This window comes from Oncorhynchus keta, chromosome 11, assembly GCF_023373465.1.
Source record: "Oncorhynchus keta strain PuntledgeMale-10-30-2019 chromosome 11, Oket_V2, whole genome shotgun sequence".
NCBI classification, from domain to species: Eukaryota; Metazoa; Chordata; class Actinopteri; order Salmoniformes; family Salmonidae; genus Oncorhynchus; species Oncorhynchus keta.
Genome location: NC_068431.1, coordinates 27,565,343 through 27,590,955, shown reverse-complemented (window position 1 = coordinate 27,590,955; position 25,613 = coordinate 27,565,343). Strand labels below are relative to the sequence as shown.

The 25,613-nt window shown below is 42.4% G+C and overlaps 3 protein-coding genes across 3 annotated transcripts; 2 read left to right on the top strand and 1 right to left on the bottom strand.

Annotated features, from left to right (window-relative positions):
• Positions 1–446: 446 nt before the first annotated feature.
• LOC118389985 (E3 ubiquitin-protein ligase rififylin-like) lies at positions 447–16,503 on the bottom strand. Its single transcript, XM_035780071.2, has 6 exons — positions 16,360–16,503; positions 7,848–8,026; positions 6,914–7,051; positions 4,327–4,653; positions 3,816–4,026; positions 447–1,895 (listed from the first exon to the last, which is right to left on the bottom strand). The coding sequence occupies exons 2-6, from the start codon at positions 8,016–8,018 to the stop codon at positions 1,714–1,716; spliced, it is 1,029 nt and encodes a 342-aa protein (XP_035635964.1). The 5' UTR covers positions 8,019–8,026; positions 16,360–16,503; the 3' UTR covers positions 447–1,713.
• LOC127933111 (uncharacterized) lies at positions 11,431–12,458 on the top strand (the record flags this gene model as incomplete). Its single annotated transcript, XM_052529819.1, has 1 exon — positions 11,431–12,458. A coding segment is annotated over one exon (894 nt), but the record flags the coding sequence as incomplete, so codon positions are not given.
• Positions 16,504–16,578: 75 nt separating the features above from the next.
• Positions 16,579–22,970, top strand: rfc2 (replication factor C (activator 1) 2). Its single transcript, XM_035780070.2, has 11 exons — positions 16,579–16,730; positions 17,383–17,452; positions 17,555–17,596; positions 17,739–17,845; positions 17,998–18,099; positions 18,199–18,299; positions 18,564–18,721; positions 18,977–19,042; positions 19,149–19,229; positions 22,187–22,300; positions 22,467–22,970. The coding sequence occupies exons 1-11, from the start codon at positions 16,621–16,623 to the stop codon at positions 22,575–22,577; spliced, it is 1,062 nt and encodes a 353-aa protein (XP_035635963.1). The 5' UTR covers positions 16,579–16,620; the 3' UTR covers positions 22,578–22,970.
• Positions 22,971–25,613: the final 2,643 nt, after the last annotated feature.

Here is a 25,613-nt window from a genome sequence, read left to right as displayed (position 1 = left end):
CAGTAAGAAATGGTTTTGTTATTGTAGCTGAACAACTTAAAACCCGTACATTCATTTCAGACAGACTGGGTATCTGGGATGAACAGAGTCTATCCCAGCGGATTTGAATTCACTAAAACAGACATTAATTAGTTTAAGTGCATTTTCCTTATATGACCAGTTTTATGGTACATTCATTACCTATAAAACAAGATGTACAGTAGAAAGACCATTTAAAAGTGAACCGTTATGTTTCTCTATGTTTTTAAAACAACATGTTCCATAAATGTTAGTTGCAGAGATGGCTGGCAAACCATTTCAATTACAGGAAATCTGACAAATGCATTCCAATTAACATTACTGAAAATAGCCCCTAATTTTAAAAAATTCAATCCCAATAAATTTACTGAATTGCCTAGTTGGAATAGAATGAACCCCTCCTAAAAAACACTCAACACAAACAAAAGTACATTTTCAGAAAACTTCTAGTTTATCAAAACATACGTTAACATAATACATCAACTTGTCATTAGGAAACGAGTGCATTCAGTGCACTGCGTAGTCAATGAGCATTCCATTCTGGGGCACTTGCTGATAAGAGGGGGATGGTGAGCGCCTTAGAATGTAGACATACTGCCAAACGATGTCAGCTCTATTTACCTCAAATCTAATTTGGGTTAAGGTCACAGAACCAACCTCAAACAGCAGCAAACAATTGACAACATCCAGAGAATTTGTATAAATGCATATCTACCGTACTGTGCATGGTTTACATTTCAGAAAATGTTCCCATTGTGGCTCATTTACAGAACTGTATATTAACTGTCAAGTCAATGTGTGTTCTTTTCCAGTTTTGATAAAATATCTACAAGTTAAAGGGTATTTTGACCATAAAAGGGCAAATTAACCCAAGCTGTATGCCTCCTTGACCCTCAAGTACTTTCGGTGAGCTACATGCAGACAATTGCATTTAAAGGGCTGTTTCCACTCCTAGGATGCTATGTTCAACCACCACACATCTCTGTGTCTGAAGGATCGCCAATAAGACAAATAAGGCCTGGGTTCTATGCTTAGCAAGTGCACTGCAACCTAAAGATAGCTCTGGACCACAAAACCAATTAACAGATCAGCTGGGTTGCAGGTACTGAAGTCAGAGAGTGTCATTTGGAGGACGCAAAACAGACCTTAGCACTTTATATATTCTGTGCGCCACTTATTGCACTAATTACACAACTACTGCATTGCCTGCATTAAATATCCACACCGTCATATTCAAGCCTGCTTTTTCCAAGGCTTGCTTGAGGCGATAAGGTTGGAAATAAACTGTTTTGAGGTTTTCCAAATTTTGGTCTCTTACATTACCGCCGCTTATTCGCATTCTCAAAATGGGGCCCTGAGTGTTGTTCACCATTGGTCAAATAGCACCATTCTGGCCACTCTCTCTGTTTTGCTATTGATATGAACAAGAGTAAAACTAGTTGAATAACAAGATTATTGTACTGAAATCTTGAGTTCTTGTAAGACACTGAAAGATCAGAAACAATAGGTTCAGGTAGAGTAGAGAACACAGAAAAGTTGAGTCAGGTTATTTCTCTGGAACCCCAGTATGAAGAAGACTGTTTGAATGAGTGAGTGTGCACATTTATATAGTGTATTCTTGTAAGCTATGCTATCACTGAGTAGTGGTGGCAGCAATGCCATTTTGTCCATTGTGTCCCTCCCTGTGGCAATGCATCAGGACCTGAAGACATGTACCGCCCGTACCACATACTGCCTACAGATGGGGCACTCGCTCATGCGTTTGCCGCACTTGCTGCAGGTGACCATGTGGCCGCACTCCAGCAGAACACAGTCAATGGGAGAGTCCATGCAGATCCGACAGAGGTTCTCCTCCTGGCTCTTGGGAGCCACAGGGTCTATGGTACAACGACAGGGGAAAGAGGAGAGGTCTCTATTAAGTGTATTCTAAATAACTACTTGGGTCATCTTTCATTGTTTCATATTTGGCAGGTTGCCCATAAAAGGATACATTTAAGCATTGGGAACAAATATTTCCATTTGGATTAGTGGATGATTTAAGTGATCTTCAAGTACTTCTCAAAATGCTTTTGATCATGCATCTCTTGTCTTTAGAACTTGATACAATACCCTTACTTGTTGTATTTGAAACTGAAAAAATGAAAAAAAGAATTGAACTGAATTGAACGATATACAGTGAGTGCCGTGCGAAAGTATTCGGCCCCCTTGAACTTTGCGACCTTTTGCCACATTTCAGGCTTCAAACATAAAGATATAAAACTGTATTTTTTTGTGAAGAATCAACAACAAGTGGGACACAATCATGAAGTGGAACGACATTTATTGGATATTTCAAACTTTTTTAACAAATCAAAAACTGAAAAATTGGGCGTGCAAAATTATTCAGCCACTTTACTTTCAATGCAGCAAACTCTCTCTAGAAGTTCAGTGAGGATCTCTGAATGATCCAATGTTGACCTAAATGACTAATGATGATAAATACAATCCACCTGTGTGTAATCAAGTCTCCGTATAAATGCACCTGCACTGTGATAGTCTCAGAGGTCCGTTAAAAGCGCAGAGAGCATCATGAAGAACAAGGAACACACCAGGCAGGTCCGAGATACTGTTGTGAAGAAGTTTAAAGCCGGATTTGGATACAAAAAGATTTCCCAAGCTTTAAACATCCCAAGGAGCACTGTGCAAGCGATAATATTGAAATGGAAGGAGTATCAGACCACTGCAAATCTACCAAGACCTGGCCGTCCCTCTAAACTTTCAGCTCATACAAGGAGAAGAGATGATCAGAGATGCAGCCAAGAGGCCCATGATCACTCTGGATGAACTGCAGAGATCTACAGTAGAGGTGGGAGACTCTGTCCATAGGACAACAATCAGTCGTATATTGCACAAATCTGGCCTTTATGGAAGAGTGGCAAGAAGAAAGCCATTTCTTAAAGATATCCATAAAAAGTGTTGTTTAAAGTTTGCCACAAGCCACCTGGGAGACACCCCAAACATGTGGAAGAAGGTGCTCTGGTCTGATGAAACCAAAATTGAACTTTTTGGCAACAATGCAAAACGTTATGTTTGGCGTAAAAGCAACACAGCTCATCACCCTGAACACACCATCCCCACTGTCAAACATGGTGGTGGCAGCATCATGGTTTGGGCCTGCTTTTCTTCAGCAGGGACAGGGAAGATGGTTAAAATTGATGGGATCCAATCGAGAATCTGTGGAAAGAACTGAAAACTGCTGTTCACAAATGCTCTCCATCCAACCTCACTGAGGTTGAGCTGTTTTGCAAGGAGGAATGGGAAAAAAAATTCAGTCTCTCGATGTGCAAAACTGATAGAGACATACCCCAAGCGACTTACAGCTGTAATCGCAGCAAAAGGGGGCGCTACAAAGTATTAACTTAAGGGGGCTGAATAATTTTGCACGCCCAATTTTTCAGTTTTTGATTTGTTAAAAAAGTTTGAAATATCCAATAAATGTCGTTCCACTTCATGATTGTGTCCCACTTGTTGTTGATTCTTCACAAAAAAATAGTTTTATATCTTTATGTTTGAAGCCTGAAATGTGGCAAAAGGTCGCAAAGTTCAAGGGGGCCGAATAATTTCGCAGGCTAAAATTCCACACCAGTCATCCCCAGATATAATATATGCCATTTACCAGACATTTGTAGTAGTCTACAGTGAGTGCGTACATTTTCATATATGTGACCCCAGCGGAAATCGCACTCACTTCCCTGGGATTGCTAGCGCCACGCTATTACCAACGTAGCCTAACAGGACCACACACTGGAAATGCTCACCTTGGTTCTGGAGGTCCTTCTGGTTGTTGTAGAGGCGGGTGACCCTCTCCATCAGCTCCCACTTCTCGCAGCAGCCCTTGTAGTTGACAAAGTTGCGGGCCAAGATCTCCTTCAGCTGGCGCACGCTCAGGCCCTCGATGTCCTCAACGCAGCTCAGGTCAGACAGAGAGGCCCTCCGGCCGGGGATCAGGGTCTCCTCGTTGTCTGACGACTGCAGCAACAGGACAATCATGGAGGTGGGTAAAAATAATAATGTATATTTTGTCTGGTCTGTTTTTTTGGTTTGGCCAGTGTGTATTTTGTCTTGTCTTTGTCAACAACAGTGGTTTGCTAAACAAAAAAACAACAACCTTTATGAATTTTATTTTGTCTGGTCTACGTGTATTTTGTCTGGTCTTTGAGTCCGTCTCTGCTGCTGTCTGACATTGATTATCCCCTTGGTGGTGATAGGTATCCATTTATCTAACAGCTACTGATTAATCAATCCCAAAACCTTGAACTTAGCAGTTACCTCTTCACCTTCGTCCTCCTCTTCTTCATCATCCTCCTCATCAGATATCTGCTCTGACTCTGGCTCTGCCTCGGGGGCTGATTGTTCTGGCTGCTCTGGGCTCAATGTGTCGGGGCTGATAGGGCCCTGTGTCTGGGGAGGGGATGGTGTGCCTGGGGAAGGGACGTTGTTGTGAGCCGTGGGCTGGGAGGACACGGTCTCACTGCTGGTGCTGGTGCTGGTGCTAGGGGTCTGCTGGCCCAAGACCAGCTCAACCAGCTCCTCCTTTTCCCGGCACGTCTGGGTGGGCACCTCATGCAGGTGGAGGTAGTCGCGCAGCTCCCGCACCTAGTTTTTGGGGTTATTGTTGAATTCCATCTAACACTATTTAGATATTCCCTATTCGTCTGTGTAATTACAAAAAAAACTAAAACTCCATTACTATGCACCTAAAATGCAGTTACTAAAACATCATGTCATCTTGACATCTTAACACAATGTCTAACTAATGTAATTAGTGTTATTACACAGATATACGAATAACAGAATGAAAAGTGTTATTGCTTTAGCTTTCACTTGACTTAGCTACAATATACACTACTCAAAAAAATAAAGGGAACACTAAAATAACACATCCTAGATCTGAATGAATGAAATATTCTTAAATACTTTTTTCTTTACATAGTTGAATGTGCTGACAACAAAATCACAACAATTATCAATGGAAATCAAATTTATCAAAATTAAAGTGGAAAACCACACTACAGGCTGATCCAACTTTGATGTAATGTCCTTAAAATAAGTCAAAATGAGGCTCAGTAGTGTGTGTGGCCTCCACGTGCCTGTATGACCTTCCTACAACGCCTGGGCATGCTCCTGATGACGTGGCGGATGGTCTCCTGAGGGATCTCCTCCCAGACCTGGACTAAAGCATCAGCCAACTCCTGGACAGTCTGTGGTTTAACGTGGCGTTGGTGGATGGAACGAGACATGATGTCCCAGATGTGCTCAATTGGATTCAGGTCTGGGGAACGGGCGGGCCAGTCCATAGCATCAATGCCTTCCTCTTGCAGGAACTGCTGACACACTCCAGCCACATGAGGTCTAGCATTGTCTTGCATTAGGAGGAACCCAGGACCAACCGCACCAGCATATGGTCTCACAAGGGATCTGAGGATCTCATCTCGGTACCTAATGGCAGTCAGGCTACCTCTGGCGAGCACAGAGGGCTGTGCGGCCCCCCCAAAGAAATGCCACCCCACATCATGACTGACCCACCGCCAAACCGGTCATGCTGGAGGATGTTGCAGGCAGCAGAACGTTCTCCACGGCGTCTCCAGACTCTGTCACATCTGTCACGTGCTCAGTGTGAACCTGCTTTCATCTGTGAAGAGCACAGGGCGCCAGTGGCGAATTTGCCAATCCTGGTGTTCTCTGGCAAATGCAAACGTCCTGCACGGTGTGGGACAGTAAGCACAACCCCCACCTGTGGACGTCGGGCCCTCATACCACCCTCATGGAGTCTGTTTCTGACCGTTTGAGCAGACACATGCACATTTGTGGCCTGCTGGAGGTCATTTTGCAGGGCTCTGGCAGTGCTCCTCCTTGCACAAAGGCGGAGGTAGCGGTCCTGCTGCTGGGTTGTTGCCCTCCTACGGCCTCCTCCACGTCTCCTGATGTACTGGCCTGTCTGCTGGTAGCACCTCCATGCTCTGGACACTACACTGACAGACACAGCAAAACCTTCTTGCCACAGCTCGCATTGATGTTCCATCCTGGATGAGCTGCACTACCTGAGCCACTTGTGTGGGTTGTAGACTCCGTCTCATGCTATCACTAGAGTGAAAGCACCGCCATCATTCAAAAGTGACCAAAACATCAGCCAGGAAGCATAGAAACTGAGAAGTGGTCTGTGGTCAGCACCTGCAGAACCACTCCTTTATTGGGAGTGTCTTGCTAATTGCCTATAATTTCCACCTGTTGCCTATTCCATTTGCACAACAGCATGTGAAATGTATTGTCAATCAGTGTTGCTTCCTAAGTGGACAGTTTGATTTCAGAGAAATGTGATTGACTTGCGGAGTTACATTGTGTTGTTTAAGTGTTCCCTTTATTTTTTTGAGCAGTGTATATAGTTAGACATGTAACTTAACCTCATGCATTTGTCCTTGTTTATTTGCCATCAACTGTTTAAAAAAAAAGAGCAGCGGGCCTCCCGGGTGGCGCAGTGGTTAAGGGTGCTGTACTGCAGCGCCAGCTGCGCCACCAGAGATTCTGGGGTCACGCCCAGGCTCTGTCGTAACCGGCCGAGACCGGGAGGTCCGTGGGGCGACGCACAATTGGCCTAGCGTCGTCCGGGTTAGGGAGGGCTTGGCCGGTAGGGAAATCCTTGTCTCATCGCGCACCAGCGACTCCTGTGTGCGCTAACCAAGGTTGCCAGATGCAATGGTGTTTCCTCCGACACATTGGTGCGGCTGGCTTCCGGGAGACAAGATAGTAGCCACTAAACAATTGGATACCGTGAAATTGGGGAGGGAAAAAAAAGGGGTAAAATTAAAATAAAAAATAAAATTAAAATAAATGTAAAAAGAGCAGCGGCACGGCACACCTTGAGTCGCATCAACTGGGCGCGGTCAAATAGTGTTCCGTGAAAGTGCTGACATGTGTGGCAGAGGCGCGGGCGTGGCGGCTCCAGCTGCACAGAGCAATGGCCGCAGAAGTTCTTCTTGCAGTCCACGCAGACATGCTGGGTTAATGAGAGAGGAGGACAGGACACAGTGAGGGTGAAACTTACCAAGGAATGAACGGTCACAGTAAGGGGTGTGAAAGAATAACAGTGCGTGTGGAATGTGCAGGCTGCCTGAGCTCTAGACTAGAACCTTATTGATGGGTAGTTGAGTAGTTGAATCAAGTATGATAGCCATACTGTACAAAAACTTCAACTTTTCTCACCGAAATAATTAACCTCTGGCCAACAGCTGTTGGCACATTTATAGAAAAGATGATAAGAACTTACTTCCATGCACGTTCAGTAATAACTAATATAAAATGCAATTAAAAAGTTGCTGTTTACTTTGCAGGTGAGATTGTGTGTGGCAACTGGCAGGCAAACATGTCAGGAGGGCAAGGCCTGTTGGAGAAATAACTGACCTACATTTGCTAGTCATTTAAACAGCCTTCTAAAAAATATAGTCACTATTCTAGAGGTGTAGCCTACTGTTTAGGATTTTCCAGAACATGAGCATCTCTGTGTTGTAAGACTGACTAGTACAGGGTCAGCTACTGTCAGCTACTAATGAATTACTTACCGACATAGTGAATCTAAGAATTGTAGTGAATCACAGAAGTCTAAATTCTAGTAACTCTGTTGACAATCAAATCTGTTACTTTGGAGTCTGTAGCAGCTCATATGTATCAAATCCTCTTGGGTCTATGCTGTTCCAGACTTTCAAGTCACACTCTGTTACACAAATTTCAGATGAGAGCTGACCAGCCAGCCCTCCTTTACAATATTTATCAAGGTATTACCAAGTGCCTCTTACCTTCCGAGCGATGGTGTCGAATTGGCCTCCGCAGGCCTTGCACATATGTTCGGGAGAGGTCAGGGATTGGCTGTAGACCGAGTTTGTGTAGGCCTGGCGCCAGGAGCTGACGTTTTCTTCCACTGTGGCGGTGGGTTCTAAACAAAACCAGCTACAACAGGATGTCCACATGCTCCTGCCTGTTCACACAAAATACATCAACAGGAAATTACATCACTTTCTCATGGAAAGACTTGCACATGGAATTAGAATCTTAATTCTAGTTCTATGGACTTACATCACAAAGGTGCATAGAAAAACAGAGTTGCCTAGTAAGGAAATGTAATTGCAGAATAGTGAAGCATGGCTTTCAGATGAATTGTATAGATATTAGTGATGGGGGAGCAAATCGAAACAGTTACATATCGGGATATTATTTGACAATATATTGTATCGTATTGACAATATCGCAATATTATTTTGTTCACTAGTTGGCTGTACCGGACCCAAAACTTTTCCTTCATAGCTTGTTCTCTGTTTTCAGCACCTTTATTTCCCTGACTGATCAAAGCTAATTTTCTCATAGCTCTCTCTTGTCCCTCGGCAGCAGACATATGGTGAGCAATATGTTTGGATCATCGAAACGCAACAAAATCACAGTATCAAATCACAATACATATAGAATAGCGAGAATCGCAAAACATATCGTATCGGCACCTAAGTATTGTGATAATATAGTATTGCGAGTTCCCTGGCAATTCCCAGCCCTTGTAGATACAGTTGAAGTCGGAAGTTTACATACACCTTAGCCAAGTAAATTTACACTCAGTTTTTCACAATTCTTGACATTTAATCCAAGTAAAAATTCCCTGTCTTAGGTCAGTTAGGATCACCACTTTATTTTAACAATGTGAAATAATAATAATAGCAGTGATTTATTTCAGCTTTTATTTCTTTCATCACATTCCCAGAGGGTCAGAAGTTAACATACACTAAATTAGTATTTGGTAGCATTGCCTTTAAATTGTTTAACTTCGGTCAAACATTTTGGGTAGCCTTCCACAATAAGTTGGGTGAATTTTGGCCCATTCCTCCTAACAGAGCTGGTGTAACTGAGTCAGGTTTGTAGGACTCCTTGCTCACACACGCCTTTTCAGTTCTGCCCACAAATTCTCTATAGGATTGAGGTCAGGGCTTTGTGATGGCTACTCCAATACCTAGACTTTGTTGTCCTTGAGCCATTTTGCCACAACTTTGCTTGCAAGTAAGCTTGGGGTCATTGTCCATTTGGAAGACCCATTTGCGACCGAGCTTTAACTTCCTGACTGACGTCTTGAGATGTTGCTTCAATATATTCACATAATTTTCCTTCCTCATGTAACCATCTATTTTGTGAAGTGCACCAGTCCCTCCTGCAGCAAAGCACCCCCACAACATGATGCTGCCAACCCGTGCTTCACAGTTGGGATGGTGTTCTTCAGCTTGCAAGCCTCCCCCTTTTCCTCCAAACAGAACAATGGTCATTATGGCCAAACAGTTCTATTTTTGTGTCACCAGACCAGAGGACAAACCAGAGGACAAAAGTACAATCTTTGTCCCCATGTGCAGTTGCAAACCGTAGTCTGGCTTTTTTTATGGCGGTTTTGGAGCAGTGGGTTCTTCCTTGCTGAGCGGCCTTTCATGTTATGTCGATATAGGACTCGTTCTACTGTGGATATACAGTGGGGTAAAAAAGTATTTAGTCAGCCACCAATTGTGCAAGTTCTCCCACTTAAAAAGATGAGAGAGGCCTGTAATTTTCATCATAGGTACACTTAGACAAAATGAGAAGTACTTTTGGGTCAAGTCTGGCTGAGACGTGTGAAACAATATAATTTAAGCCGTCTTTTTTTGCATCATCAAGGCGCTGAATAACCTACAGTCCACAAACTCTGGGTTTGGCTACATTAACAGTGAGAATGTGTTCAAGGTACAGTTCTGTTTCCAAACCTGTCTTTTTCAGTCATTTTAGAACAAAGTTGACAAATGCCTAGCTCTGTTTCGAATGAAAGAAAAGTAAAGAATTGTTTTTCTCAGGTGTGTGATGAGCCACATCCCCTGTTGGTGAAAAGCATGCTCGAAAACAGTGTCGATGCAAACATTGATGAGGCTTACAAGGTATTGCAATCCACATTCAATAATAGTAGACATAGTTTTGTCCCATGGAATAAATGTTGTCGATCTTAATGTTTTTCCTCATAATCCTGGACTATCGGACCACCATTTTATTACGTTTGCAATTGCAACAAATAATCTGCTCAGACCCCAACCAAGGACCATCAAAAGTCGTGCTATAAATTCACAGACAACACAAAGATTCCTTGATGCCCTTCCAGACTCCCTCTGCCTACCCAAGGACGCCAGAGGACAAAAATCAGTTAACCACCTAACTGAGGATCTCGATTTAACCTTGCGCAATACCCTAGATGCAGTTGCACCCCTAAAAACTAAAAACATTTCTCATAAGAAACTAGCTCCCTGGTACACAGAAAATACCCGAGCTCTGAAGCAGGCTTCCAGAAAATTGGAACGGAAATGGCGCCACACCAAACTGGAAGTCTTCCGACTAGCTTGGAAAGACGGTACCGTGCAGTACCGAAGAGCCCTTACTGCTGCTCGATCATCCTATTTTTCTAACTTAATTGAGGAAAATAAGAACAATCCGAAATTCCTATTTGATACTGTCGCAAAGCTAACTAAAAAGCAGCATTCCCCAAGAGAGGATGACTTTCACTTTAGCAGTGATAAATTCATGAACTTCTTTGAGGAAAAGATTATGATTATTAGAAAGCAAATTACGGACTCCTCTTTAAACCTGCATATTCCTCCAAACCTCAGTTGTCCTGAGTCTGCACAACTCTGCCAGGACCTAGGATCAAGAGAGACGCTCACGTGTTTTAGTACTATATCTCTTGACACAATGATGAAAATAATCATGGCCTCTAAACCTTCAAGCTGCATACTGGACCCTATTCCAACTAAACTACTGAAAGAGCTGCTTCCTGTGCTTGGCCCTCCTATGTTGAACATAATAAACGGCTCTCTATCCACTGGATGTGTACCAAACTCACTAAAAGTGGCAGTAATAAAGCCTCTCTTGAAAAAGCCAAACCTTGACCCAGAAAATATAAAAAACTATCGGCCTATATCGAATCTTCCATTTCTCTCAAAAAGTTTAGAAAAGGCTGTTGCGCAGCAACTCACTGCCTTCCTGAAGACAAACAATGTATACGAAATGCTTCAGTCTGGTTTTAGACCCCATCATAGCACTGAGACGGCACTTGTGAAGGTGGTAAATTACATTTTAATGGCATCGGACCGAGGCTCTGCATCTGTCCTCGTGCTCCTAGACCTTAGTGCTGCTTTTGATACCATCGATCACCACATTCTTTTGGAGAGATTGGAAACCCAAATTGGTCTACACGGACATGTTCTGGCCTGGTTTAGATCTTATCTGTCCGAAAGATATCAGTTTGTCTCTGTGAATGGTTTGTCCTCTGACAAATCAACTGTAAATTTCGGTGTTCCTCAAGGTTCTGTTTTAGGACAACTATTGTTTTCACTATACATTTTACCTCTTGGGGATGTTATTCGAAAACATAATGTTAACTTCCACTGCTATGCGGATGAGACACAGCAGTACATTTCAATGAAACATGGTGAAGCCCCAAAATTGCCCTCGCTAGAAGCATGTGTTTCAGACATAAGGAAGTGGATGGCTGCAAACTTTCTACTATTAAACTCGGACAAAACAGAGATGCTTGTTCTAGGTCCCAAGAAACAAAGAGATCTTCTGTTGAATCTGACAATTAATCTTAATGGTTGTACAGTCGTCTCAAATAAAACTGTGAAGGACCTCGGCGTTACTCTGGACCCTGATCTCTCTTTTGAAGAACATATCAAGACCATTTCGAGGACAGCTTTTTTCCATCTACGTAATATTGCAAAAATCAGAAACTTTCTGTCCAAAAATTATGCAGAAAAATTAATCCATGCTTTTGTCACTTCTAGGTTAGACTACTGCAATGCTCTACTTTCCGGCTACCCGGATAAAGCAGTAAATAAACAGTTAGTGCTAAATACGGCTGCTAGAATCCTGACTAGAAGCAAAAAAATTGATCATATTACTCCAGTGCTAGCCTCTCTACACTGTCTTCCTGTCAAAGCAAGGGCTGATTACAAGGTTTTACTGCTAACCTACAAAGCATTACATGGGCTTGCTCCTACCCATCTCTCTGATTTGGTCCTGCCGTACATACCTACACGTACGCTACGGTTACAAGACGCAGGCCTCCTAATTGTCCCTAGAATTTCTAAGCAAACAGCTGGAGGCAGGGCTTTCTCCTATAGAGCTCCATTTTTATGGAACGGTCTGCCTACCCATGTCAGAGACGCAAACTCGGTCTCAACCTTTAAGTCTTTACTGAAGACTCATCTCTTCAGTGGGTCATATGATTGAGTGTAGTCTGGCCCAGGAGTGGGAAGGTGAACGGAAAGGCTCTGGAGCAACAAACCGCCCTTGCTGTCTCTGCCTGGCCAGTTCCCCTCTTTCCACTGGGATTCTCTGCCTCTAACCCTATTACAGGGGCTGAGTCACTGGCTTACTGGGGCTCTCTCATGCCGTCCCTGCAGGGGGTGCGTCACCTGAGTGGGTTGATTCACTGTTGTGGTCATCCTGTCTGGGTTGGCCCCCCCCTGGGTTGTGCCGTGGCGGAGATCTTTGTGGGCTATACTCAGCCTTGTCTCAGGATGGTAAGTTGGTGGTTGAAGATATCCCTCTAGTGGTGTGGGGGCTGTGCATTGGCAAAGTGGGTGGGGTTATATCCTTCCGTTTGGCCCTGTCCGGGGGTGTCCTCGGATGGGGCCACAGTGTCTCCTGACCCCTCCTGTCTCAGCCTCCAGTATTTATGCTGCAGTAGTTTGTGTCGGGGGGCTAGGGTCAGTTTGTTATATCTGGAGTAATTCTCCTGTCCTATTCGCTGTCCCCAGTCCACCTGGCCATGCTGCTGCTCCAGTTTCAACTGACCTGAGCCCTAGGACCATGCCCCAGGACTACCTGACATGATGACTCCTTGCTGTCCCCAGTCCACCTGACTGTGCTGCTGCTCCAGTTTCAACTGTTCTGCCTTGTTATTATTCGACCATGCTGGTCATTTATGAACATTTGAACATCTTGGCCATGTTCTGTTATAATCTCCACCCGGCACAGCCAGAAGAGGACTGGCCACCCCACATAGCCTGGTTCCGCTCTAGGTTTCTTCCTAGGTTTTGGCCTTTCTAGGGAGTTTTTCCTAGCCACCGTGCTTCTACACCTGCACTGCTTGCTGTTTGGGGTTTTAGGCTGGGTTTCTGTACAGCACTTTGAGATATCAGCTGATGTACGAAGGGCTATATAAATAAATGTTGATTGATTGATTGACATAAATATAATCATATGGCTCTCAATGAATAACCCTAATTTCTGTAGCCTTTAAGCATGGTTCTTGAAGTGACCAATAACTGATTAGTTAGAATATAGTATGAGCATATAGCTGATATACAGTGGGGCAAAGTATTTAGTCAGCCACCAATTGTGCAAGTTCTCCCACTTAAGATGAGAGGCCTGTAATTTGTCATAGGTACACTTAACTATGACAGACAAAATGAGAGACAGAGAAAATCCAGAAAATCACATTGTAGGATTTTTAATGAATTTATTTGCAAATTATGGTGGAAAATAAGTATTTGGTCACCTACAAACAAGCAAGATTTCTGGCTCTCACAGACCTGTAACTTCTTCTTTAAGAGGCTCCTCTGTCCTCCACTTGTCACCTGTATTAATGGCACCTGTTTGAACTTGTTATCAGTATAAAAGACACCTGTCCACAACGTCAAACAGTCACACTCCAAACTCCACTATGGCCAAGACCAAAGAGCTGTCAAAGGACACCATAAACAAAATTGTAGACCTGCACCAGACTGGGAAGACTGAATCTGCAATAGGTAAGCAGCTTGGTTTGAAGAAATCAACTGTGGGAGCAATTATTAGGAAATGGAAGACATACAAGACCACTGATAATCTCCCTCGATCTGGGGCTTCACGCAAGATCTCACCCCGTGAGCAAAAATCCCAGAATCACACAGGGGGACCTAGTGAATGACCTGCAGAGAGCTGGGACCAAAGTAACAAAGCCTACCATCAGTAACACACTATGCCGTCAGGGACTCAAATCCTGCAGTGCCAGACGTGTCCCCATTGCTTAAGTCAGTACATGTCCAGGCCCGTCTGAAGTTTGCTAGAGCATTTGGATGATCCAAAATATAACTTTTTGGTAAAAACTAAACTCGTCATGTTTGGAGGACAAAGAATGCTAAGTTGCATCCAAAGAACACCATACCTACTGTGAAGCATGGGGGTGGAAACATCATGCTTTGGGGCTGTTTTTCTGCAAAGGGACCAGGACGACTGATCCGTGTAAAGGAAAGAATGAATGGGGCCAAGTATCGTGAGATTGAGTGAAAACCTCCTTCCATCAGCAAGGTCATTGAAGATGAAACGTGGCTGGGTCTTTCAGCATGACAATGATCCCAAACACACCGCCCGGGCAACGAAGGAGTGGCTTCGTAAGAAGCATTTCAAGGTCCCGGAGTAGCCTAGCCAGTCTCCAGATCTCAACCCCATAGAAAATCTTTGGAGGGAGTTGAAAGTCCATGGTGCCCAGCAACAGCCCCAAAACATCACTGCTCTAGAGGAGATCTGCATGGAGGAATGGGCCAAAACACCAGCAACAGTGTGTGAAAACCTTGTGAAGACTTACAGAAAACATTTGACCTCTGTCATTGCCAAAGGGTAGTATAGAGATAGTATTGAGATAAACTTTTGTGATTGACCAAATACTTATTTTCCACCATAATTTGCAAATAAATTCATTAAAAATCATACAACGTGATTTTCTGGATTTTTTTCTCTCATTTTGTCTGTCATAGTTGAAGTGTACCTATGATGAAAATGACAGGCCTCTCATCTTTTTAAGTGGGAGAACTTGCACAATTGGTGGCTGACTAAATACTTTTTTTGCCCCACTGTAGATACTTTTGTACCCATTTCCTCCAGCATCTTCATAAGGTCATTTGCTGTTGTTCTGGGATTGATTTGCACTTTTTGCACCAAAGTACGTTCCTCTCTAGGAGACAGAACGCATCTCCTTCCTGAGCGGTATGACGGCTGCGTGGTCCCATGGTGTTTATACTTGCGTACTGTTGTTTGCACAGATGAACGTTGTACCTTCAGGCATTTGGAAATTGCTCCCAAGGATGAACCAGACTTGTGGAGGTCTATTTTTTTAAATCTGAGGTCTTGGCTGATTTTCCCATTATGTCAAGCAAAGAGGCACCGAGTTTGAAGGTAGGCCTTGAAATACATTCACAGGTACACCCTCCAATTGACTCAAATGATGTCAATTAGCCTATAAGAAGCTTCTAAAGCCATGACATAATTGTCTGGAATTTTCCAAGCTTTCTAAAGGCACAGTCAACTTAGTGAATTTAAACTTCTGACCCATTGGAATTGTGATACAGTGAAATAATCTGTCTATAAACAATTGTTGGAAAAATTGCTTGTGTCATGCACAAAGTAGATGTCCTAACCGACTTGCCAAAACAATAGTTTGTTAACAAGAAATGTGTGGGGTGGTTGGAAAAACTAGTTTTAATGACTCCAACCTAAGTGTATGGAAACTTCCGACTTCAACCGTATGTATGTTATGAAATCCTGAATCACCTGAAAATGTTGGGGTGGGGGAACAAGCAACATTGAAGGGTTAATATTCCATTCTCTAAAGAAGTAATACACTGAGTATATAAAACATAAAGGAACACCTTCCTAATACAGTGGGTCATTCTGTCTGTTTTCTATACAGGTGCCTACCGGTGTCTGGTGCACACGGCATCTTATTGAGAGAAGCTCAAATTAAATATTATAAAAACACAGCAATGAATGACTGTATGTCTTGTCTAAGCCAACAGCGGGTGCTTGGTGTAATACAATCGATACTAATTGTGGTTTTAATTAGCCCACAACGTGCCTCTGTGGTGGTCACGCCTAGAATAACTTGGACATTGCATGGGAGGGGCACCTTGCAAAATGCAAATCAAACAATCAGTTGATTTTTGGATTCCAAAAAAATGGATAAATAAATCAAGGCATGCACAATACAGAGATATTTAGCCTACATTAAACTATCCCTGTGATTGACGCAAGGGCGTGTGATCGAATGGCCTTGATGCTGCATGATGTTTCATTCCACCCAGCCATTTCGAATGGGATATCCCAGATCCTTGCCAAGATAGGAAAAAATTAAGGATTGCATCTTCGAACAATAAAGGGGATAAGCCTCCATTTTGAAATTATTTGACATCATACAACTACTAACTGAGATTTGGACATAAGCTACCTCACTCTAATTTCTTAGACCCGCCGGCTTGTCTGATCACACTGATGCGCAAGCGACCTTACCTGTGTGACCCGGAGCAAATCCTCTTTGTAACGGCCATCTCGGATTGCTGAAACAATCACACACATGCAAGGTCTCAAAGCCAGGATTTTGTCGTAAGCATAAACTTGGTCCACTGTGTTGTTCAATGTCTGGCCATACAACCAACTGGCTGGTATGAAAATCTACGGTTGGAAGACTGTTCGCATCTTCAAGGAAATGACGTCAGTTTAGCGCCAGCTGTTTGGTTCCTGTCTTGGCGGGAATTTTGTGCACCCGAAAACATGGACGTGGCGATGAATGAGGTAGATTCTGAACAAATTCAAACAGAAGTTCAACTGAAGAAAGATGAGTCCCCTGCGAAGTTGTCTAGTAGTGGATATGAGCTGCCATGGTAAGGTTTACTAGCTAGACTAGTTGGCTAATTGCAGTATTTCTGTATTTCTTAGCGGACTGAAATCGCTCAGCACAGCTACTAGTGCTAATGGCTAATTAGCTAGCTAACATTAGCAAGCCAGCACAAGCATGAGTACAGATGCTAGCATTGTACTTAACTACGCAAGGCATACTATTAGCTATGAAAACAAACCCATTCTGCATGCCTCTCAAAAAGTAAGTAGATAGCTTGCTATGTAATGTTATGTCAAATATACTGGTAACTAGCTATCTTTTAAGCATCTCATAGAGCAACAGCTAGCTAGTGCAAGTTATAGCAATAATAATTTGATGGGTGCTAATTTGTCCTGTTTTGCACATGTACACGTGTTTTATACACATACGTGAATTGGAAATGTGTGTTTTTATTGCATATCCCAACCCTGCCTGACACCCTCGCGGAGAGTACGGTCACAGCCCGGCCCTGCTAAAGGGCACAATGACAGATTGTCACCTTGTCGTTTCGGGGATTTGAAATGGCAATCTTTCAGTACTGGCCCAACAATCCAACCACTAGGCTACCTGCCGCCCATATCTACCCTCTATATATCGTGTGAATCACTATGAATTGCTTGTTGCTGATAGCTATGCGTGTTCTGAATATCTCACAGGGTTGAAAAATACAGACCCTTGAAGTTGAATGAAATAGTAGGCAACGAGGAGACTGTTAGCAGATTGGAGGTAAAGTATCCTCTATTTTATTACAGTAGTTTGACAGTTTCAATACATTTGATGCTAAATAATAGCTACTTGTATGAATTATTGTTCCATTCTTTCTTACAGGTGTTTGCCAGAGAGGGAAATGTGCCGAACATCATTATTGCAGTGAGTGACTGAAATAATTAATTCTTAAATCATAACTATATGATATTACATACTGAGATGTTGGCGCAGCAGAGTAATAGTATGCAAGTTATGCCATATTTCATATGCCATCTCTTTTTAAACACAATGATCAATATTATAGGGTCCCCCCGGTACAGGAAAGACCACCAGTATTCTGTGTTTGGCGCGAGCTCTTCTGGGCCCAGCCATGAAAGATGCTGTCCTGGAACTGAACGCCTCCAATGACAGGTGAGTAAGTGAAGTCTACCATGAAAAATGTTACACTGGAATACTTAAGTGCACAACATGTGAGTCCAGGAGCTGCATTTTGAGTTAAAACCACGTTGTGTTTCTTTAGAAAGTGAAGCCTACACTAACACATTGTCATCCACCTTCCTCAGAGGCATCGATGTAGTTCGAAACAAGATCAAGATGTTTGCCCAGCAGAAAGTCACCCTCCCTAAAGGGAGACACAAGATCATCATCCTGGATGAGGCTGACAGGTAAGTCAACTGAGGGTCACGACAGCTAAGCTGAAAGTTGATCTAGTGTACCTGTACCTATAACGACTGTGTCTGTAACGGCTGTGCTTGTGCCACCAGTATGACAGACGGAGCCCAGCAGGCCTTGAGGAGGACCATGGAGATATACTCTAAAACCACACGCTTCGCTTTGGCATGCAACGCCTCCGACAAGATCATTGGTGACTGTCCTTTTTAATTTATTTTTGAGAAAATATTTAACATTTCTGCATTGTTGGTTAAGGACTTAAGTAAGCATTTCATGGTAAGGTCTACTCCGGTTGTATTTGGTGCATGTATCAAATAACATTTGATTTAACAGTTCAACACCGATACTGTCGTATTGAATAGAGACCCTTGTGTAAGCGACAGTCGCATTACAAAACCAACCTGGCTTTTTCACTGTTGTGATGGTCTTCCATGTTGCTGTGCCCCCTCCTCCACAGAGCCCATCCAGTCACGTTGTGCAGTCCTGCGCTACACCAAGCTGAGGGACGAGCAGATCATGATGCGTCTGCTGGAGGTGGTGGAGAGGGAGAACCTGGTCACCAGCAACGACGGCCTGGAGGCCATCATCTTCACCGCCCAGGGAGACATGAGACAGGTGGGGGAAAGGGCCAACTGTCCTCAACCTCCATGTTGGCACTAAGGGTTCCATGAGAATAGCATTCTTGTTACCATTGACTAGATTGGGAATGTCTTAGGCGGTTTGGGTGTAAACATGGCACCCTTTTAAAAATCTGTAGTTTGTTGAACAATGTATATCCATGGCTCCTCATAGTGCCTTGTACTTTTGGGCCAAGTCTGGCTGAGACGTGTGAAACTATATAACTTAAGCTGTCTTTTTTTGCATCATCAGGCGCTGAATAACCTACAGTCCACAAACTCCGGGTTTGGCTACATTAACAGTGAGAATGTGTTCAAGGTACAGTTCTGTTTCCAAACCTGTCTATTTCAGTCATTTTAGAACAAAGTTGACAAATGCCTAGCTCTGTTTCAAATGAAAGAAAGTAAATAATTGTTTTTCTCAGGTGTGTGATGAGCCACATCCCCTGTTGGTGAAAAGCATGCTCGAACACTGTGTCAATGCAAACATTGATGAGGCTTACAAGGTATTGCAATCCACATTCAATAATAGTAGACATAAATATAATCATATGGCTCTCAATGAATAACCCTAATTTCTGTAGCCTTTAAGCATGGTTCTTGAAGTGACCAATAACTGATTAGTTAGAATATAGTATGAGCATATAGCTGATATACAGTGGGGCAAAGTATTTAGTCAGCCACCAATTGTGCAAGTTCTCCCACTTAAGATGAGAGGCCTGTAATTTGTCATAGGTACACTTAACTGTGACAGACAAAATGAGAGAGAAAATCCAGAAAATCACGTTGTAGGATTTTTAATGAATTTATTTGCAAATTATGGTGGAAAATAAGTATTTGGTCACCTACAAACAAGCAAGATTTCTGGCTCTCACAGACCTGTAACTTCTTCTTTAAGAGGCTCCTCTGTCCTCCACTCGTTACCTGTATTAATGGCACCTGTTTGAACTTGTTATCAGTATAAAAGACACCTGTCCCCAACGTCAAACAGTCACACTCCAAACTCCACTATGGCCAAGACCAAAGAGCTGTCAAAGGACACCAGAAACAAAATTGTAGACCTGCACCAACTGGGAATACTGAATCTGCAATAGGTAAGCAGCTTGGTTTGAAGAAATCAACTGTGGGAGCAATTATTAGGAAATGGAAGACATACAAGACCACTGATAATCTCCCTCGATCTGGGGCTCCACGCAATATCTCACTCCCGTGGGGTCAAAATGATCACAAGAACAGTGAGCAAAAAACCCAGAACCACACGGGGGGACCTAGTGAATCACCTGCAGAGAGCTGGGACCAAAGTAACAAAGCCTACCATCAGCAAGGGCATTGAAGATGAAACGTGGCTAGGTCTTTCAGCATGACAATGATCCCAAACACACCACCCGGGCAACGAAGGAATGGCTTCGTAAGAAGCATTAAAGTCCTGGAGTGGCCTAGCCAGTCTCCAGATCTCAACCCCATAGAAAATCTTTGGAGGGAGTTGAAAGTCTGTGTTGCCCAGCAACAGCCCCAAAACATCACTGCTCTCGAGGAGATCTGCATGGAGGAATGGGCCAAAATACCAGCAACAGTGTGTGAAAACCTTGTGAAGACTTACAGAAAACATTTGACTTCTATATACTCTTTGTTGGTAATGACAAAAGTATTGAGAAACTTTTGACCAAATACTTATTTTTCCACCATAATTTGCAAATAAATTCATTAAAAATCCTACAATGTGTTTTTCTGGATTTTTTTTCTCTAAATTTGTCTGTCATAGTTGAAGTCTACCTATGATGAAAATTACAGGCCTCATCTATCTTTAAATGGGAGAACTTGCACAATTGGTGACTGACTAAATACTTTTTTGCCCCACTGTATAATATACACACGCACACACAGTACCAGTCAAAAGTTGACACCTACTCATTCAAGGGTTTTTCTTTATTTGCATTGTTTTCTACATTGTGGAATAATAGAAGACAGAAAAAAACATGTAATTATGTAACCAAAAGTATAAAATAGATTTAGTCTTCAAAGTAGCCACGCTTCTCCTTGACCGCTTTGCATTTTCTCAACCAGCTTCACCTGGAATGCTTTTCCAACAGTCTTGAAGGAGTTCCCACGTATGCGGAGCACTTGTTGGCTGCTTTTCCTTCACTCCGCGGTCCAACTCATCCCAAACCATCTCAATTTGGTTGAGGTTGGGACATTGTGGCGGCCAGGTCATCTGATGCAGCATTCTATCACTCTCCTTGGTCAAATAGCCCTTACACAGCCTGGAGGTGTGTGTTGGGTCATTGTCCTGTTGAAAAACAAATGATAGTGGGACTAAGTGCAAACCAGATGGGATGACATATCGTTGCAGAATGCTGTGGTAGCCGTGCTGGTTAAGCGTGCTTTGAATTCTAAATGAAAAACCAAACGAAAGAAATCACCAGCAAGGCACCCCCACACCTCCATGTAACACGGTGAGAAATTTGGGCTGCAATCGGAGGTGCAGTTAACGCTAAGGAACTTATCCTCTGCAGCAAAGGTAACTCTGGTTCTTCATTTCCTGTGGCAGTCTTCATGAGAGCCAGGTTCATTATAGTGCTAGATGTTTTTTGAGACTGCGGATAATAAGTTCATTAGAGTTAACTACACCTCCGATTGCAGCCCAAATATCTCACCGTGTTACATGGAGGTGTGGGGGTGCCTTGCTGGTGATTTTTTTCGTTTGGTTTTTCATTTAGAATTCGAAGTACGCTTAACCAGCACGGCTACCACAGCATTCTGCAACGATATGTCATCCCATCTGGTTTGCACTTAGTCCCACTATCCTTTGTTTTTCAACAGGACAATGACTCAACACACACCTCCAGGCTGTGTAAGGGCTATTTGACCAAGAAGGAGGATGGAGTGCTGCATCAGATGACCTGGCCTCCACAATCACCCGACCTCAACCCAATTGAGATGGTTTGGGATGAGTTGGACCGAAGAGTGAAGGATAAGCAGCCAAAAAGCGCAAATATATAATGATTTTGTTTAACTTTTTATTTTTTTGGTTACATGATTCCATGTGTTATTTCATAGTTGTCTTAACTATTCTACAATATAAAAAAAACCTTGAATGAGTAGGTGTCCTAACTTGACTGGTACTGTGTATGTATACTAACGTTCTAAAGTTTGGGGTCACTTAGAAATGTCCTTGTGCTTTAGTTGTTTTGTCCATTAAAATAACATCAAATTGATCAGAAATACAGTGTAGATATTGTTAATGTTGTAAATGACTATTGTAGCTGGAAACAGCTGATAAAAAAAATACCTACAGAGGCCCATTATCAGCAACCATCACTCCTGTTTTCCAATGGCATGTTGTGCTAGTTAATCCAACTTTATAATTTAAAAGGCCAATTGATCATTAGAAAACCCTTTTGCATTTGTTAGCACAGCTGAAAGCTGCTCTGAATAAAGAAGCAATATAACTGGCCTTCTTTAGATTATTGAGCAGCTGTGGGCCCTGGGTTACTCCCCTGAGGACATCATCGGTAACATCTTCAGAGTGTGTAAGACCTTCCAGATGCCGGAGTATCTCAAGCTGGAGTTCATAAAGGTAAGAGACAAAACAAGTCTGCAGTTGTATATTGTTATGTATGTCTCTTATGTCAGATCCTTTCCTGTGTTTTCTTTTCTGAAAGGATTTATTTGGCTGAAAAGTGCCAAAATGTAAGTCATATCCCCTCTTAATTTCTCTCCCTTTCTACTGTCCCTTTTCTCAGGAGATAGGCTACACCCACATGAAGGTGGCAGAGGGCGTGAACTCCCTGCTGCAGATGGCAGGCCTCCTGGGTCGACTGTGCAGCAAGACGGCCACCCCGGATACCAGCTAACACCCCACCCATGCTGCCACCCATCTCAGCACTGTCTCTCCTCCCACCTGTCTGTCTCGCCGGGGTTGTGTTCATTAGGGGAAACACTTTCCACGAAATGCAAATTTACATTTTTCGTTATTGTCCTTCCATGTTTGGCTGGTTTCTGTTTCGTTCATAATGTACACGACTTTGCTTCAAAACGCTGACTAAGAGTCCTGGGGAGTTTTCTGTTTAGACATTTCTGGATGAAATACATTTTGTATTTTATACAAGTTAGTTAATGTAAATACTATTGTAAGTCACTTCTGTAATAAATCAGTGTTGTAATTATGACTTAATGGAATCTAAAGAGGTTGTAAACTTAAGTTTTGAATTAAGGATTTATTATTACAGACTGACATGTTATCTACATTTTAACTGTTTCTGAGCTCTTTTATTCATTTTGTAACACTCCAAAGTACTGTACATGGCTCCCCTACATTTTTAGACTCAAGGGAATTCATTATGAAGTAACACTGTTTGGGTGTTTACCCTTATGGCATTGCTCTGGTACAGCACATTGAAATTTGTATCACTTAGCATTTATCCAAGCATCTCAACAAAGATGGTAAGAACATTCCATTCCCATAGTCATCTACTCGTTGAGCATGTAGTTTCCATATCATGCCGTTTTGTTCACATAAACTGGTTCATCTGTGACAAATAAAAGTTAATTACATGTAAGCAATCATTTAGCACAGTGTTTCCCAACTCCAGCCCTTGAGCATCTCCAACAGTACACATTTTGTTGTAGCCCCAGCCAATAACACTTGATTTAATAAGTAGAATCAGGTGTGCTTGTCTGGGGCCACAACAAATATGTACTTTTGGGGGTACTGGAGGACCAGAGTTTGGAAATGTGGATTTAGCAGACAATCTTACCCAAAGTGACTTACAATTAGTGCATTCATCCTACGTTCATAGCAATTATTATAAAGCACTATGGTGACTTACCGTCCTCTGACCCCATTTTCATTTGGTCCAGGAATCCAGTGTTCTGGTAATCTGATCCATCTGTTAGTTGTAAGGTGTGGGGAGAATAATCTTAGTTAAATATCAAATGTAATTCAAAGTTCAAAACTAAACTTTTCCAAAAGCAATCTTCATAAATATGACTTAATTCAAGGGATGGATAGGCCTAGATGTACTCCTTTTAATGTGCATACCAGAGTCATGGCTGATTGTTTTTCCATCTAGTGATACATTCTCATATGAACATTGATCATCATCTAGAAAGAAGACATTTTTTAATCAAATTACATTGACATCCAAATAAGGCAAGTGACAATCAAATAAGTGTGTTAGTCACGTGCACGGGGTTGCAGATGTAATTGCAGGGAACAGTGACATTTTTATGCTCTTGAGCTCCAACAGTGCAAGTCAAAGAGCAGTGAGTTGCAATTACTAATTGGATATCACGAAATTGGGCAGAAAACAAAATAGAAAAGTGAGTGAAACAAAAATACTAAGTAAGAATAGAAAAAGATCACAAGACATACACACGTTTAATATATATATATATATATACACACAAAATATACAGAGTGTACAAAACATTAAGAACATTTTCTTACTATTGAGTTGCACCCCCTTTTTCCCCCAGAACAGCCTAAATTCATCATGGCATGGACTCCACAAGAGGTCAAAGGGATTCTGGCCCACGCTGACTCCAATGCTTGCCACAGTTGTGTCAATTGTGCTGGATGTCCTTTGGGTGGTGGACCATTATTTGATACACAAGAAAATGTTGAGTGTTGCAGTTCTTTACACAAACCAGTGCACCTTGAATGTCCATGTCTCAATTGTCTCAAGGCTTAAAAATCCTTCTTTAACCAGTCCTCTCCTCTTCATCTACACTGATTGAAGTGGATTTAACAGGTGACATCAATAAGGGATTATAGCTTTCACCTGGATTCACCTGGTCAGTCTGTCATGGATAAAGCAGGTGTCCTTAATGTTTTGTATGTGCAGTGTATATATACATATTTTCAACAAGTTTGCTGCAGTTAAGTGGCAAAGTATGTAAACAAGGATACTTGTCCATAGAGTGATGAGTGAGCAACAAGGATAAATATCCTTTGCGGGGTGGAGGGAGGGCTGATAGTCTGGAGGAAGAAGCTATTGGCCAGTCTGCCTATACTGTGCTCTGAGCACATCAGAGCACATACAAAGAAGTTATCTAGAATGTTTTAGTCCAGTGTAGGTAGACTGCCATGTATTGTTGCCTGTACCTTTTGATGTGGTTTTTACTGAAGCTTGACATGACTTTTAACTGCAGCAGACTACATTATCTGAGAGGATATCACCTGACCCACCCACTTGCCTCCCCTCCTTTAGGTGTTGCATGTTCTTTCCATTAGCCTTACAATAAATGGCTCTACTGATCAAAATGCATAAATGGTGGGCCGCCCAACTTTCTTTTCATTATGTTTTGGATTCATAAAAAGGCTCAGGGAGTGGGCGAGAGGTAGGGGGTTGTTTATTTGTTCCTTTTGAGTGTTTTTTTCCCCTCATTCCACCTGGTTCCATCTGATAAAACCATAGGCATACAAGTTGTATTCATGTCATTGGATAAATCATACTTACCACTTTCAGAATGTCTGGTCTCTGCATTTGTACTCTCATCAACATTCTGGTACACTAACACTGGGATTGGATCACTGTAAAAACAATAGGCAAGTGTATTATTATTCACAGAAAAAAAATACAGATTAATTGTAAGTATATAACGTTTTACATGGAAATCAAAACATTAGCAGATAGATACTTACACATATGTTGCTTCAAAGTTTCCCATCGGAGCTAAAATGACACAATTGAAAAGGCAGTTAGTGCTGAGGAATTTGGTCGTGTGAATTGGCCTATTAATAGTGTTACCACACTAACCACGTTTCCATCCACAGTTTTTATGAGATGTAAAGTCATAATGTATATACAATAAAGTCACAACAGCTGTGATGGAAACAGGAAGTTTCGGTACAATTTTATGAATGCCAACAGATCATTGAGATCTTG